The sequence below is a fragment of the Gekko japonicus genome, unplaced genomic scaffold, assembly GCF_001447785.1.
Source record: "Gekko japonicus isolate JY-2015 unplaced genomic scaffold, Gekko_japonicus_V1.1 scaffold3202, whole genome shotgun sequence".
NCBI classification, from domain to species: domain Eukaryota; kingdom Metazoa; phylum Chordata; class Lepidosauria; order Squamata; family Gekkonidae; genus Gekko; species Gekko japonicus.
In genome coordinates this window covers 123,186-136,809 of record NW_015171598.1, presented here as the reverse complement: position 1 = coordinate 136,809, position 13,624 = coordinate 123,186, and the positions used below count along the sequence as shown (strand labels likewise).

Sequence of the window (13,624 nt, the reverse complement as noted above, 5' to 3'; positions counted from 1 at the left end):
AAACCATTACCTTTACCTTACTAAAATAACTAGATTGGAGTCCAGTAGCACCTTAGAGACCAACTAGATTTGGCGGAGTATAAGCTTTCAAGAGCCAAAAGCTCCCTTCGTCAGATACAAGTAGGACTTAGGCACCTCCATGCCTACTTGTATCTCACAAACAGAGCTTTGACTCTCGAAAGCTTCTACCCTGGAAGTATTGTTGTTCTCTGAGGTGCTCTTGGACTCCAGTCTAGCTCTCCTCCTGCCGACCAACACAGCTACCCTTCGAGACTACTAAAAATAGGTATTCCTTGTAATGCTCCTTCTGTGAGCAAAAATCCTACTTTGTGAGCTCCTGGCATTGAAGTTGTGCGCGAGTGATTTGGCTGCTGCATCAATCAGTTTGCTCTGGAGCCCTCCTTCCTGAGCCAAGACAGAAATGTGTGAGCCGGAGGCTAAAAAAAGTGTAAGCTAGCTCACACTCACTCAGCTTAGAGGGAACACTGTATCCCTTGCTCTTCTTGTTACCTGGCTCCACGGGGAGTGTTGCTCTCTCCGGACACTGATCTCTCTCTCTCTCTGCACGCCTCCTCCCATCCTCCTCCCCCCTCCACTAACATGCCCCCCTCTTCCCCCAAACCCTCAGGGGTAATTCATCCTCCCCAGCCTTTGGGGACCTCAAGGACTATTACCTCTTCTACTTGAAGAGCAAGTCGCCTCGGGAGGAGCTCCTGAAGATGTGGGGCGAGGAGCTGACCAGCGAGCACAGCGTCTTCGAGGTCTTCAGGTGCTACATCTCCGGAGAACCCGACAGGAACGGCCACAAGGTGAGGGATTTTGCAGGCCCCACTGCAGAGGAGCCCGGGTGGTCCTGGAGGAGGAGGAGGAGGAGCACGCTTAAGGGTCGGATATGGGGAGGGGAGTGTTTCTGTAACCGTTGCAACCTGGGAAGAGCGAGGGGACACACCAGTTGCAACAGAGGCCTCCTGCCAACCTAGCAGTTTGACAGCAAGAAATTGCAAGTAGATAAAGAGGAAGGTAACAGCAGTCCGTGCGCCTCGGTATTTAGTCACGCCGGCCACATGACCACGGAAACGTCTTCGGACAGCGCGGGCTCTTCGGCTTGGAAACAGAGATGAGCACCGCAACCCTAGAGTCAGACTCGACTGGCTTTCGAGCAAGGGAAACCTTTACCTATAGATAGGGACTCCGGGGCAAGGGATGCTCTGTCTTCTTGGTGCTTGGGGGGGGGGGGCAACAGTGGGGGGGGTTCTAGGGGCTGGACCTTCTGAGGGCACCTGGTATTTTTAGCCACTGTGTGACACAGAGTGTTGGGCTGGATGGGCCATTGGCCTGATCCAACATTGGCTTCTCTTATGTTCTTATGTCTGGGGTAGTGAGGCTCTGTCTTCTTGGTGCTTGGGGGGCAACAGTGGGAGGGCTTCTAGTGTCCTGGCCCCACTGCTGGACCTCCTGATGGCCCCTGGTATTTTTGGCCACTGTGTGACAGAGTGTTGGACTGGATGGGCCATTGGCCTGATCCAGCATTGGCTTCTCTCATGTTCTTATGGCTTCTGGAACTGGAGCTGCTTGTAGGAGACGGTCACTTTTGCGCTCACTCTGAAGTCTGCACAAAACACACGGACCCGGGCAGTGCTCCCTCTAAGCTGTGGAGTCTCATGAGCAAAAATTCTACTTTGTGAGCTACTGGCCTTAAAGTTGTGAGTGAGCAATTTGGCTGCTGCATAAATTAGTTTGCTCTGGAGCCCTCCTTCTGGAGCAAAGACAACAATGTCTGAGCCAGAGGCTAAAAAACTGTGAGCTAGCTCACACTAACTCAGCTTAGAGAGAACACTGGACACAGGGCAAACTCTCAGGGTTATTCCCTTCTGAAAGAGAAAAAGAGAGAGATTTTCCCTCCTTGAGTTGCAGAGCATCGTCACTGCTTTTTGGGCCTGGCCCCGCGGGGCCTCCCGGTTCAGTTTTTTTTCAGCAGCTGTCTCAGCTAGGCCTGGTCTGCTAGGAGCTGTGGTTCAGAGGCAGAGCCTCTGCTTGGCATGCAGAAGGTCCCAGGTTCAATCCCCGGCATCTCCAGCTAAAAGGACCAGCCAGGAGGTGATGTGAAAGGGTGAGGCCCTGGGGAGGAGCTGCCAGTCTGAGTTGGCAATACTGAGAGCCAGTTTGGTGTCGTGGCGAAGTGCGCAGACTCTAATCTGGGAGATCCGGGTTTGATCCCCCACTCCTCCATGTGTACCTGCTGGTGTGACCTTGGGTCAGTCACAAGTTCTCTCAGCTAACCTTTCTTCTTCAGGGCCTAAGCTCAATGATAATTTTTGGGCCCAACGACATCAGGGGAGGATGACATCCAGTCAGGACACATTTCTAGGAGAAGTCTCTAGAAGATTTACCTCATCACCCCGGTTCTCTCCCTCCCCTCACACAGACTGTAGCTTCATGTGAGAAACCAATCACTCCACGTCCATCTTTGGCCTTGAAAATTCCGTGTAGGCCGAGAGACCAATTAGTAACTCCTGCAGGATGGATCAGACCCGTTACTATTCCTATTAACCCTTGGGGGAAAGGCCAGGGGTGCTTTGCCTCACAAACGTTATTACAGAGGCCCTTTCTGCACTCTCCTTTTAATCCATGTTCACCACAGTGTCCTCCAGGCAATTCTGAGCTAAATTCAAATGCAGCCTTTTTAATCCAGGTTCCCCCCCCCATCTATATACTAATAGCGAAGTCGCCTTGGGGCAGTCCCCAGGTGTGCACAAAAATCTAAAAACCCGGAAAAAATACCGGGGGGATACTTAAATCCCCCCAAAAGTGCCAGAGTGTCCCCTGCGCATGCGCAGGGAACACTCTGCGAACTCCCTCGCTGCTGCCGCTGCTGCTTAGGGCGGGGGGAAAGAGAGCAGCGAAGCCGGGGGGGAACAGCAGCGAGGTCCAAGCAGCAAGGGATAGGAGAACCGGCGGGATGGGGGGGGAACTTACCTCCTCCTCCTGCTTCCTCCTCTGCCTCATGTGTGGAGGTCCCCCCCCGCGAGTATCGCGGGTCCAGCCCCTTGTTCTACACTAAAATCGAGTTCCAGCTTCTTTTTATTCCAGGTTTTTTCCTCATTCTGCATGACATTCCTTCCCTTCGGTGCTCAGCCCGGTTTCAGCCTGCTGTTGCCCCATGTTATTTGGATGCTGTTTTGCCCTGGATCTAAATTGCCTCGACTCGAACACGGAGAAAATCCGGAGGGGCAGGCAAATGCGGAAACGACCAGACACACACATTAACTACGGCTGCTCCTCTCCGGTTTAAAATAAAAGCCTTGCAGTGTCAAGACCGCAACCGTTCCTTTACCTCTGTGGGTCAGGAAGCAAGAATGCTCTTCTGAAAGAATAAACTTACGAGTCCAGTCAGGCACCTTTAAGACCAACAAAGGGTTATTCAAGGTATGAGCTTTCGTGTGCAAGGCACACTTTTTCAGATATTTGAAAAGTGTGCTTGCACATGAAAGCTCACATCTTGAATAAAACTTCGTTGGTCTTAAAGGTGCCTGACGGGACTCTAAATTTGCTCTGCTGCTTCAGACCAACAGGGCTGACCACCTGGAACTAACTTCCATCTGAAAGCAGGGCTGTTTTTGGGCAGGAACGCACAGGAACGGAGTTCCGGCTGACTCCTGAGTTGGCCACGCCCAGCAGGAACTCATTAGCATAATAGGCCACACCCAACAGCAGGAACTCATTAGGATTGGCTACGTTAGGGGTGTGTGGCCTAACATGCAAAAGAGTTCCTGCTACAAAAAAAGGCCCTGGGTTTTGACAACAAACAGGGTAAACAGAATAAGAAGCAAAAGGTGGGTGTGGCTGGATGACCACACTTCTGGTAACATGGGGGTGTGGCCTAATATGCTTATGAGCTGTGTCATCAGGGTGTGTCCTAATATGCTAATGAGTTTCTGCTGTTGGGTGTGGTCTATTATGCTAATGAGTTCCTGCTGGGCTTTTTCTACAAAAAGAGCCCTGTCTGAAAGAATGACGTGGGAAATGGTGTCTGGCTACCAAACCTGGCTAAAAGGTTTCCTGCCCTTGGCTCTTTAGCTTGAGCGTCTGGCCACATCCTCCCCCAAGTCTTTACCAACTCTCTGGCCTCTCCCTAGGTCACCTGCCTGCCCTGGAATGACGACCCGCTGGCTCCGGAGACCAACCTGCTGAAGGAGGAGCTGGCCAAGGTGAACAAGAGAGGGATCCTGACCATCAATTCCCAGCCGAACATCAACGGCAAGCCGTCCACCGACCCCATCGTCGGCTGGGGGCCCAGTGGGGGCTACGTCTTTCAGAAGGTATCGTCTCCGCGTTTCTGCCTGTCCAGTTGGTGTGGAGAGCCAGTTTGGCGCAGTGGTTAGGAGTGCGGACGCTAATCTGGGAGAACCGGGTTTGATTCCCCACTCCTCCTTCACATGCAGCTGCTGGTGTGACCTTGGGTCAGTCACGAGTTCTTTCAGAACGGTTCTCTCAAGGGCAGTTCTCGAGAGAGCTCTCTCAGCTTCACCTACCTCACAGGCAGGGTTCCCTCTAAGCTGACTTAGTGTAAGCTAACTCAAAGTTTTTAAGCCTCTGGCTCACAGATTTTTGTCTTGGCTCAGGATGGGTGGCTCCAGAGCAAACTAGTTTATCCAGTAGCCAAATCGCTCAGTCACAACTTTAATGCTATTAGCTCACAAAGTAGATTTTTTGCTCAAAGGTCTCCATAGCTTAGAGGGAGCATTGCTCACAGGGTGTCTATTGTGGGGAGGGGAAGGGAAAGGAGTTTGTAAGCCGCTCTGAGACTCCCTTGGGTAGTGAAGGGCGGGATACACATCCAATCTTGTGTCTTGTGTCAGGCTGGCTTGTTTGCAACCATGGAAGGAACTTATTACAAGACCAAGGAGTGGGCCTCTTGGCTGGCATGCTTATGCACCGGAGCACCTCCTTCCCCTTCGCGTGAGGACAGACCTTCACATTATGGCTGTAGATTGATGTCTTAGAGCCTGGGTTTGCCAAATAGCTGTATAGCAGCATGGCAGGGTGAAACCCAGCTCCTGGATATGTGCAGGTGCTGGAGATGGATGGGAGAAATTTTTATTTTATTTGAATTTAATTTATATTATTTATAGTCCCCCTTTCTCACGGGGATTCAAGACAGATTACACAGAGTCAGTCAAGACAATCAATAAAGCGGGACATTCAATAACCAGTGTGTTAGGATGTTAGAAGACTGGAACCACCCGAAAGAAACAGAAACCTAGCATAAGAATGACACATTAAGGGGTACAGAAATTACATAATAGGAACCTACTTGCAGTAAGTAGGGTTGCCAAGTCATAATTCAGCTGCAGCGGAGGACTCCCGGGTTCCTCCGGGAGCGCGCGCCCGCCGCGAGCACATCACCCAGGAGGGGACGCGGGCGCGCCGGGGGTGGGGTTGTGGTCATCCGAGGGAAAAACATAGACTTCCGGGTGACGTGCTGATGCGGGGCACATCCCGTGCTTTGCGGGTGGGGTTCCCCCTGGGGCCCGATCCGCCAGCGGTGGGGAACGGGCCTCTGGGGCGGGGGTTTCCCTGCCCCCCGGGGGGACTTGGCAATCCTAGCAGTAAGCCATACCCAGCAGTATTAGGCCACATTCCCTACTCATTCATCCAAGCATGTTTGTGAACCATCTTGTACAGCACGACCGTGTTTCCTGCACAGAAAAGCCCTCTTGAATAATTCAGTTCTGCACCGTTTGTGGAGGGCCAGGAGAGTGTGTTGGCCTCGGGCGGGCTATTCCACAAGACGCGGCGGGAGGAGAAGGCACACTTAAGGGCAGTTGTTGATTTTGCCCATTTGCAGGAAAGAAAGATCACCCCTTTGGACAGAAGGGGGTGGTGGGGGGTGTATCTCAATCTGGCAATAACAAATGAGAAATTGGGGGGGGGGGGGGATAACGGGGGTCTGGGGCTTCCAGGGCCAGCCGTTTGCACAGCAGAGGGGCCGAGAGATTAAGGGGCATTAGCAGGTCTGTGTGCCGTCTGCTCTCTGTTCACACAAAAGGAGCAGAGGCCTTGTTAAGAGCCGATCAGGACGCCCTGCAGGGAGCCTCCTTGCCATTCGACCCCCACCCGAGAAATCAACCCCCCTGGTACAAAATTAGGCCTCGTGCCTGCTGTGCTTTTAAAGCAGCCTCTTGATCTTTGCTGTCCTCCCCCCCACCCCTTTTGTAAAACGTTAAATACTAGGTGGCTCACATTAGCACTTTCTCATTCCTGCCAAGATCCGGTTTCCTATCAGCCTTTACTGTCCTGCTGTCTCGTAGTGGAAGAAGATTAAGGTCAGTCAGCTGAGACACAGGAGTAATGAATGCCTCAAGCCCTCTAATACCGGTGCGGTGCGTGGCTGCCTCTTTGCCTGTAATGGGCAACTGACGTTTTCAGCTGCAGTTCACCCCTCAGCAAAATCCTTCAAGTTGCTGTTCTCCACAGGGTAGCAGAGGGAGCCAAGAATTTTCATTCTGTAGCTAGAGACGGGGAATATCCTGTTAGGTCTTGGGTTACTTTTAGACATGCTACTCGGCAATACCCCCTAGGGATCCCAAGTCCCGCCCCAGAGGCCCGTTCCCCTGCGCTGCTGAATCGGGCCCCGGGGGGAACTCCACCCCGACGTGCGTGTCATCCGTAAGTGACGCAACCACGCCAGGCACGCTGGGGGCGGGGCCACGGCCATCCAAGGGAAAACTCTATGGTTTTCCCTTGTATGGCCGTGCCCCCCGCCCCCAGCATGCCTGGCGTCCTCCCGTCACTTCCAGGTGACGTGCGTCCTCTGACTGAGGACTGCTGGGAGCAGGGGGTGGGGCTTGTTGCATGTGCCCGCCCCCTGGGCTCTTTACTGCCGGAGCTCCACTCCTGTGCGCTCCTGCAGGAAATGACCCCTTCAAAAAACATCAAGGGACTGAACTCCTCAACAGAAGCAATATGAGTGGACGTACTGGACCCCGTGGGTGACTTAAAAGTAGGGGAGCAGTTTCTCTCCCCCCCCCCCGTTTTCCCACTGTAAAGGAATCTCCCCCATAGCATTTCTTTCTGACTGCTTGCAGGCTTACCTGGAGTTCTTCACCTCCAGCGAGATTGTGATGGCGCTCCAGACGGTCCTGAAGAAATATGGGCAGCGAGTGAATTACCACATCGTCAATGTGAAGGTGCGCCCCAGCGGCCGTTTTCCTCCGATTGCAGATAGCACAAACGTTGCTCTTGAAACCTGGCAAACGAAGATGGGCGGGCTTTGGCTTGACAGCAGGAGAAAACCCATGAGTCGTATTCAGAGGAAGGCAGGTTTGGTGCGGAGGCGCAAGTGGTTAGGGGAGGCTGAAGGGCAGATCCCACCAGGATCAGGACTGGGCTGAGCACACAGGGGGCAGGTCATCCCTTTGGAGTCAGCCTCCATGGTCAGCTAGGGCCCGAGCTGAGAACCCATCCAGAGGGGCAAGGGAGCCATTTTCGGTGTCGTGGTTAAGTGCGCGGACTCTAATCTGGGAGAGCCGGGTTTGATTCCCCACTCCTCCACATGCAGCTGCTGCTGGGACCTTGGGTCAGTCACAAGTTCTCTCAGAGCTGTTCTCTCAAGGACAGTCCTCGAAAGAGCTCTCTCAGCCCCGCCTACCTCACAGGGTGTCTGTTGTGGGGACTCTGAGTGAAGGATGGGATATAAATCCAATCTCTTCTCTCCTCCTCCTCCTCTTCTTCTTAAACAAACAGGCAGGCAGATAAGGAGGGGGGGGCTGAACTGGCTAGACAGCACCGTGGAGGGGAGTAGACGACCGAGCCAAAGCGCACACAGAGTCTGGCTGTTGACCCAGAACCATCTACAGCCTGGCCAGATCAGGCGGGACCAGTGGCTGCAGCATCTGCCCCTTCTCCCCCTCCTTTACACCCTCTGGGGGCGCTTGACCTGCGCACAGATCAAGGGACTCCTGGTTCAAATCCCAGCCAGCTTGGGAGTCCTTCCACCGTGGGAGGGAGAGCCCACGACCGCTTTGTGTCGCAGAACGTGAGAATCTGCCCCAAATGAAATGCCAGGTTGTCTTTGGGGTGGTGGTTGAGTGCGCAGAGGACTCTAATCTGGGAGAACTGGGTTTGATTCCCTACTCCTCCACTTGCACCTGGCTGGATGACCTTGGGCAAGCCGTAGTTCTGATAAGAGCTGTTCTTGAAAAAGAGCCGTTTCTGTCAGAGCTCTCTCAGCCCCGCCTGCCTCACAGGGCATCTGTTGTGGGGAGGGGAAGGGAAAGGAGTTTGTCAGCCGCTCTGAGACTCCGAGTGAAGTATCTCCTCTCCTCGTTTTCCTTTACACCCTCTGGTGGCGTTTGATGTGCGCACAGCTCAAGGGACTCCTGGTTCAGATGATCCCAGCCGATCTTTCCAGCAAGGCAGCTTGGGAGTCTTTCCCCCTTGGGATGGACAGCCAGTTCCCACCACAGCTTTGCGTCGCAGAATGTGAGAATCCATCCCAAATGAAATGCCAAGTTGCCTTCTGGTTTTCAGCTGGGCAGGAGAGTAGGCCCACCTCCTGAGCTTTCCTCCAGACATCACCTTCTCCCTAGCTGAGCTTTAGAGGGTTTTTGGACCTTTGATTAAATCCTTTGCTATTGTGAGGAGGGTGGCGGCTCCACTTCCAGGCCGGGTCCTTTTGGAAGCCCGGCTCCTGCTGGCCAGAGGGCGAAAGCAGGCCAGGATGTGGATGTCCCCCACCCGGCTAGCAGTGGAAAGGATTTGTTGCCTTGGGGCATAAATGCACAGAGTTGGGAGGGGCCTTATAGCCAGTGTTCCCTCTAAGCTGAGTTGGCGTGAGCCAGCTCACGGTTCTTTAGCCTCCGGCGCACGCATGTTCATCTCCGCTCAGGAAGGGACGGCTCCAGAGCCAACTAACTTATGCAGCAGCCAAATGGCTTGCTCGCAACTTTAAGGGTCAGTAGCTCACAAAGTAGGATTTTTGCTCACAGGACTCCACAGCTTAGAAGGGAGCATTGCTTATAGCTATCAAATACAACACCTGCAGCTAGAGAATCCCCAGGAGACGGCTGTCTTGAAAACCTCCAGTGTGGCAGAGACACGCCCCCCCCCCCGGCGGAAATTGGTTCTGCTGTGAAACTGCTCTTCCCATTAGGAAGTTTCTTGCAACATTCCAACCGCCGTCTCCCCCTCCTGTGTCTCAAGGCCCTCAAGGATCTGGCCTCGCCCAGCAGAGAATGGGTCACACACCCTCTTTGGTGCAACAGCCCTTCGAGTAGAAGGAATCGTGGCTCAGTAGTGGAGCATCTGCTCAGCATGCAGAATGTCCCAGGTTCAAAGCCCCAAGGATGCCAGGCTCGCTGCCACCAGGGCCAGGGCCTTTTCAGTGGCGTCCCCTTACTGGTGGAACGAGCGCCCAGAAGAGACCAGGGCCCTGCGGGACCTTTTACAGTTCCGCAGGGCCTGTAAGACGGAGCTCTTCCGCCCGGCCTTCAACTAGGAGCCGCCCACCACTACCACCAACTACCACTACTAAAACAACTGTGGTGTAGGGCCGGCCCTAGCGTGGATATAGAGCCAAACCTCCGCAGGAAGTCCGGAAGACCGCAGAATCGGGATCCCTGGCGGTACATTCTGGTGCGTGCCATCTGACTTAGTGAAGGAATGATTAGTTTGGCGAGCACTTTAAATGTAGGATTGTTTCAACCTGTTTTAAAAATGTTTTAAATGTTTATGTCGACTGGGTACACTGTACCGACTTGTAAGCCACCCTGAGCCTGCTCGCAGGGAGGGCGTGGTATAAACGTAGCTAGTAAATAAAAAATAAATAAAGCCCAGCATCTCCAGCTAAAAGGATCAGGCGGAAGATGCTGTGAAAGACCTCTGAGACCCCAGAGAGAGACTGTCAGTCAGGGCAGACAGTTCCTGACCTTGACGGACCAATGATCGGATTCAGGATAAGGCAGTGTCGTGTGTTCACGTTGGGGGGGGGGGGGATCCATTTTTCTGAAGATGGAGAGAGCCATGTCTGGAACGACTGGTGGACTGAGGCCACGTGAAGAAACGAGCACCGGTTCCTTCTGCTTTCTCACCTTTCCTTCATCCCCTTCCCCCTGGCAGGGCGAAAACATCACCAATGCCCACGACCTGCAGCCAAATGCCGTGACTTGGGGCATCTTCCCCGGCAGGGAGATCGTTCAGCCGACGGTGGTGGATCCAGTTAGCTTCATGTACTGGAAGGTAAGGGAGGGGGACGCTCTGCCCTTTTTGTCTGGGAAACCATCTGGCTTCTGATGGCACAGATGGAGCTCTCGCCCCCCTTGTGCGCGTTCTTGCGAGCAAAGACCGGGGGGGGGGGTGCACCAAGATCGGCCCTGCAAACGCTTAGAAACATCACCCTGACATCACCGGAAGTGTGTCAGAAGGCAACACCCACCGCTCAGGCTCCACTGGACTGTTCTGGATTGCTAGCTATTGGGGGGGGGGGATGTGCAGATCTGTCCTCGCAGAGGAGGGAGAGCTTGTACCTGAATAAAACTTGGTCTTAAAGGTGCCACCAGACTGTTTTGGACCGGGGGGGCTGGGCAGGCTCTGCAACTTACCTGGCTGCTTCTTGCTCTGACTGAGGGCTGCTGGGAGCAGGGGTGGGGCTTGTTGCATTTTATCTCCGTGCTTCTCTGATGCTTGAGATACTGGCACACAATCCCAGCTCATGTTCTGGGGCATTCCAAAGTCCCCTCCTTTATGTAATGTAATTTATCGCAAGCTTTTCCTGAGGTACAGGAATTTAGTCCAGCAAACAGTAGATATCTGGTTGCTCCTGCAGTCTATTTATATTTTCTTGAATCTTACAATACCAGGAGGGCCTTCACCCCTAGCAAGGAGCATGGCCTTGCCGTCCTCAGTAACAGAGGGACGGTACAAAGGGATCCCCCCTTGCACGCTCAGGCTCTGCTCTTGTTCCCAGACCAAAATAGACTCTCTGGAGCATATCTTTTGTAGTTGCTCTTTCCATACGGCGAGCCGAAAGGAAATCATCGGACTGCTGCTAGAAAGTTTCCCAGGAAGAGCAAACAAAATTAAATTGGAATACCTGTTGTTGGATAGGAATCACCGTACATCAAGACATAAGAACATCAGAGATGCCAATGTTGGATCAGGCCAAAGGCCCATCCAGCCCAACACTCTGTATCACACAGTGGCCAGAAATACCAGTGCCATCAGGAGGTCCACCAGTGGGGCCAGGACATTAGAAGCCCTCCCACTGTTGACCCCCCCAACCACCAAGATGACAGAGCATCACTTGCCCCAGAGCCCCTAGCTATACCTTGTGGCTAATAGCCACTGATGGACCTCTGCTCCATATGCCTATCTAATTCCCTTTTGAAGCCGTCCATGCTGTTTAATGCCATGTTGACAATCCTCACTGGTTTTCACCACCCTGAACAGGTGGCTAGGTTCTGCGCCCAGGTATATAAGGAATGCAAAAAGCGAGGCAAATAGGCCATATCTCTACTTTGATCAAAAACTGTTTTAAACTGACTTTTAAATGGTGTAAAAGGTTTGTAGTTCTACTTTTTCCTTTATATTTTATATAACTGATAAGCTTTTATCTTACTAAGGTTTTTACTGGCTTATAACCAGCTATGATAGTATTAGGAATTTTTCTATTTGTCTTTTACATTGTTATGTACTGGTCAAAGACCGTAATAATAGACTAGTCAGGAGAGCCCAGGATCTTTCGTCTGGTGGAAAGCTGCCCTCCTCTTCAAAGCAGCAGGCAGGGAAAGGCTGTCTCCGTGGGGAGCCAAGGGCCACTCATAGACCCCCCCTCTCCCTCTGCCTTTCCCTCCTGCTTGCATGCATCCAGGCTCCCAGGGGACCGCCGGACCATGCTTGCGGCCAGTGTTCCCTCTAAGCTGAGTTAGTGTGAGCCAGCTTGGTGTAGAGGTTAAGCGTGCGGACTCTAATCCGGGAGAACTGGGTTTGATTCCCCACTCCTCCACTTGCACCTGCTGGATGACCTTGGGCAAGCCAGAGTTCTCTCAGAGCTGTCCTTGAAAGGGCAGTTTCTGTCAGAGCTCTCTCAGCCCCACCCACCTCACAGTGTGTCTGTTGAGGGGAGGGGAAGGGAGTCTGTAAGCTGCTCTGAGACTCTGAGTGAAGGGCGGGGTATAAATCCAATCTCCTCCTCCTCTTCTTCTTCTTCTCCTCGGAGTTTTCCAGCCTCCAGCTCACACATTTTTGTTCTAGCTCAGGAACTAATTTACGCAGCAGGCCAATCGCTTGCTTGCAACTCCAATGCCAGGAGTTCACAAAGTAGAATTTTTGCTCACAAGACTCCACAGCTTAGAGGGATCATTGCAAGTGGCTGCTCTTAAAGCCTTCCTCCCATTTGGTGGTACTTGTGCCTGCACTCCAGAACTACTGTCACAAACGAAAAGTGTAAAGCATATGGAGTATGAGCTGCCCTTTAAGAATTTAGTGTGTTCCCCTACTGGGCTGTTTCCACAAGATCACGAGATAAAAGTACAGCAAAGGTTTGCCAGACTGGGAGGAAAAGGCTTGTTCTTCTAATGTACCCTGGGGACAGGTTTGCACTCCCCACACACACACACCAGTGTTCCCTCTAAGATGAGTGAGTGTGGGCCAGCTCACAGTTTTTTTAGCCTCCGGCTCTCACACATTTTTGTCTTAGCTCAGGAAGGAGGGCTCCAGAGCAAACTGATTTATGCAGCAACCAAATCGCTTGCCCACAACTTTAATGCCAGGAGCTCAGAAAGGATAATTTTTGCTCACGAGACTCCACAGCTTAGAGGGAGCATTGCCCCCCCCCAATATCCCTGCAGTTTGCACTTGAAGTCCACTGTCCTGGAAGTTAATGATCGGAGGCACGGCCCATTTTTAATGCACGCATCGGAGTAACCCTGCTCCCCCCCCCCTCTCTCTGCCCCTCCCGGACAGGACGAGGCCTTTGCCCTGTGGATCGAGCAGTGGGCCAAGCTGTACGAAGAGGAGTCCCCCTCCCGCATGATCATCCAGTACATCCACGACAACTACTATCTGGTCAACCTGGTGGACAACGATTTCCCCCTCGACAACTGCCTCTGGCAGGTCGTGGAGGACACTTTTGAGCTGTTGAACTGACCGGTCCGTCGGTGAACGAGGACTCACAGCCGATCTGGCCGGAAGCACACTCAGACTCAGGACACAAGGTGGAGCTGCAGTGCCCCCCCCCCCGACACTCCCCCAGAGGGCTCCTCTGCCTGTGTTTGGTGTAGTGGTTAAGTGCGTGGACTCTAATCTGGGTGAACCAGGTTTGATTCCCCACTCCCCCCCCATGCAGCTGCCGGTGTGACCTTGGGTCAGTCACAAGTTCTCTCAGAGCTGTTCTTGAAAAAGAGCAGTTTCTGTCAAGAGCTCTCTCAGCCCCACCTACCTCACAGGGTGTCTGTTGTGGGGAGGGGAAGGGAAAGGAGTTTGTAAGCCGCTCTGAGACACCTTTCTGTAGTGAAGGGCGGGGTATAAATCCAATCTCTTCTCTCTTCTTCTTCTTCCCCGTCCCCCAGCTGATGACTGCAAGGATGTTTGTCCTCCCTCCTGATCCGAAAATATTTACTAAGGG

The 13,624-nt window shown here is 53.0% G+C and overlaps 1 protein-coding gene across 2 annotated transcripts in view; it reads left to right on the top strand.

Annotated features, from left to right (window-relative positions):
• Positions 1-13,332, top strand: part of MTHFR (methylenetetrahydrofolate reductase (NAD(P)H)) — a 34,908-nt gene extending 21,576 nt beyond the window's left edge. For both annotated transcript variants that reach the window (XM_015419886.1, XM_015419888.1), the window contains exons 8-12: positions 629-809; positions 4,137-4,319; positions 7,089-7,190; positions 10,120-10,239; positions 12,964-13,332. In XM_015419886.1, coding sequence (XP_015275372.1) covers positions 629-809; positions 4,137-4,319; positions 7,089-7,190; positions 10,120-10,239; positions 12,964-13,146 — 769 coding nt within the window. In that variant the 3' untranslated portion in view covers positions 13,147-13,332. The remainder of the gene's footprint in view (positions 1-628; positions 810-4,136; positions 4,320-7,088; positions 7,191-10,119; positions 10,240-12,963) is intronic.
• The last annotated feature ends 292 nt before the right edge of the window (positions 13,333-13,624 follow it).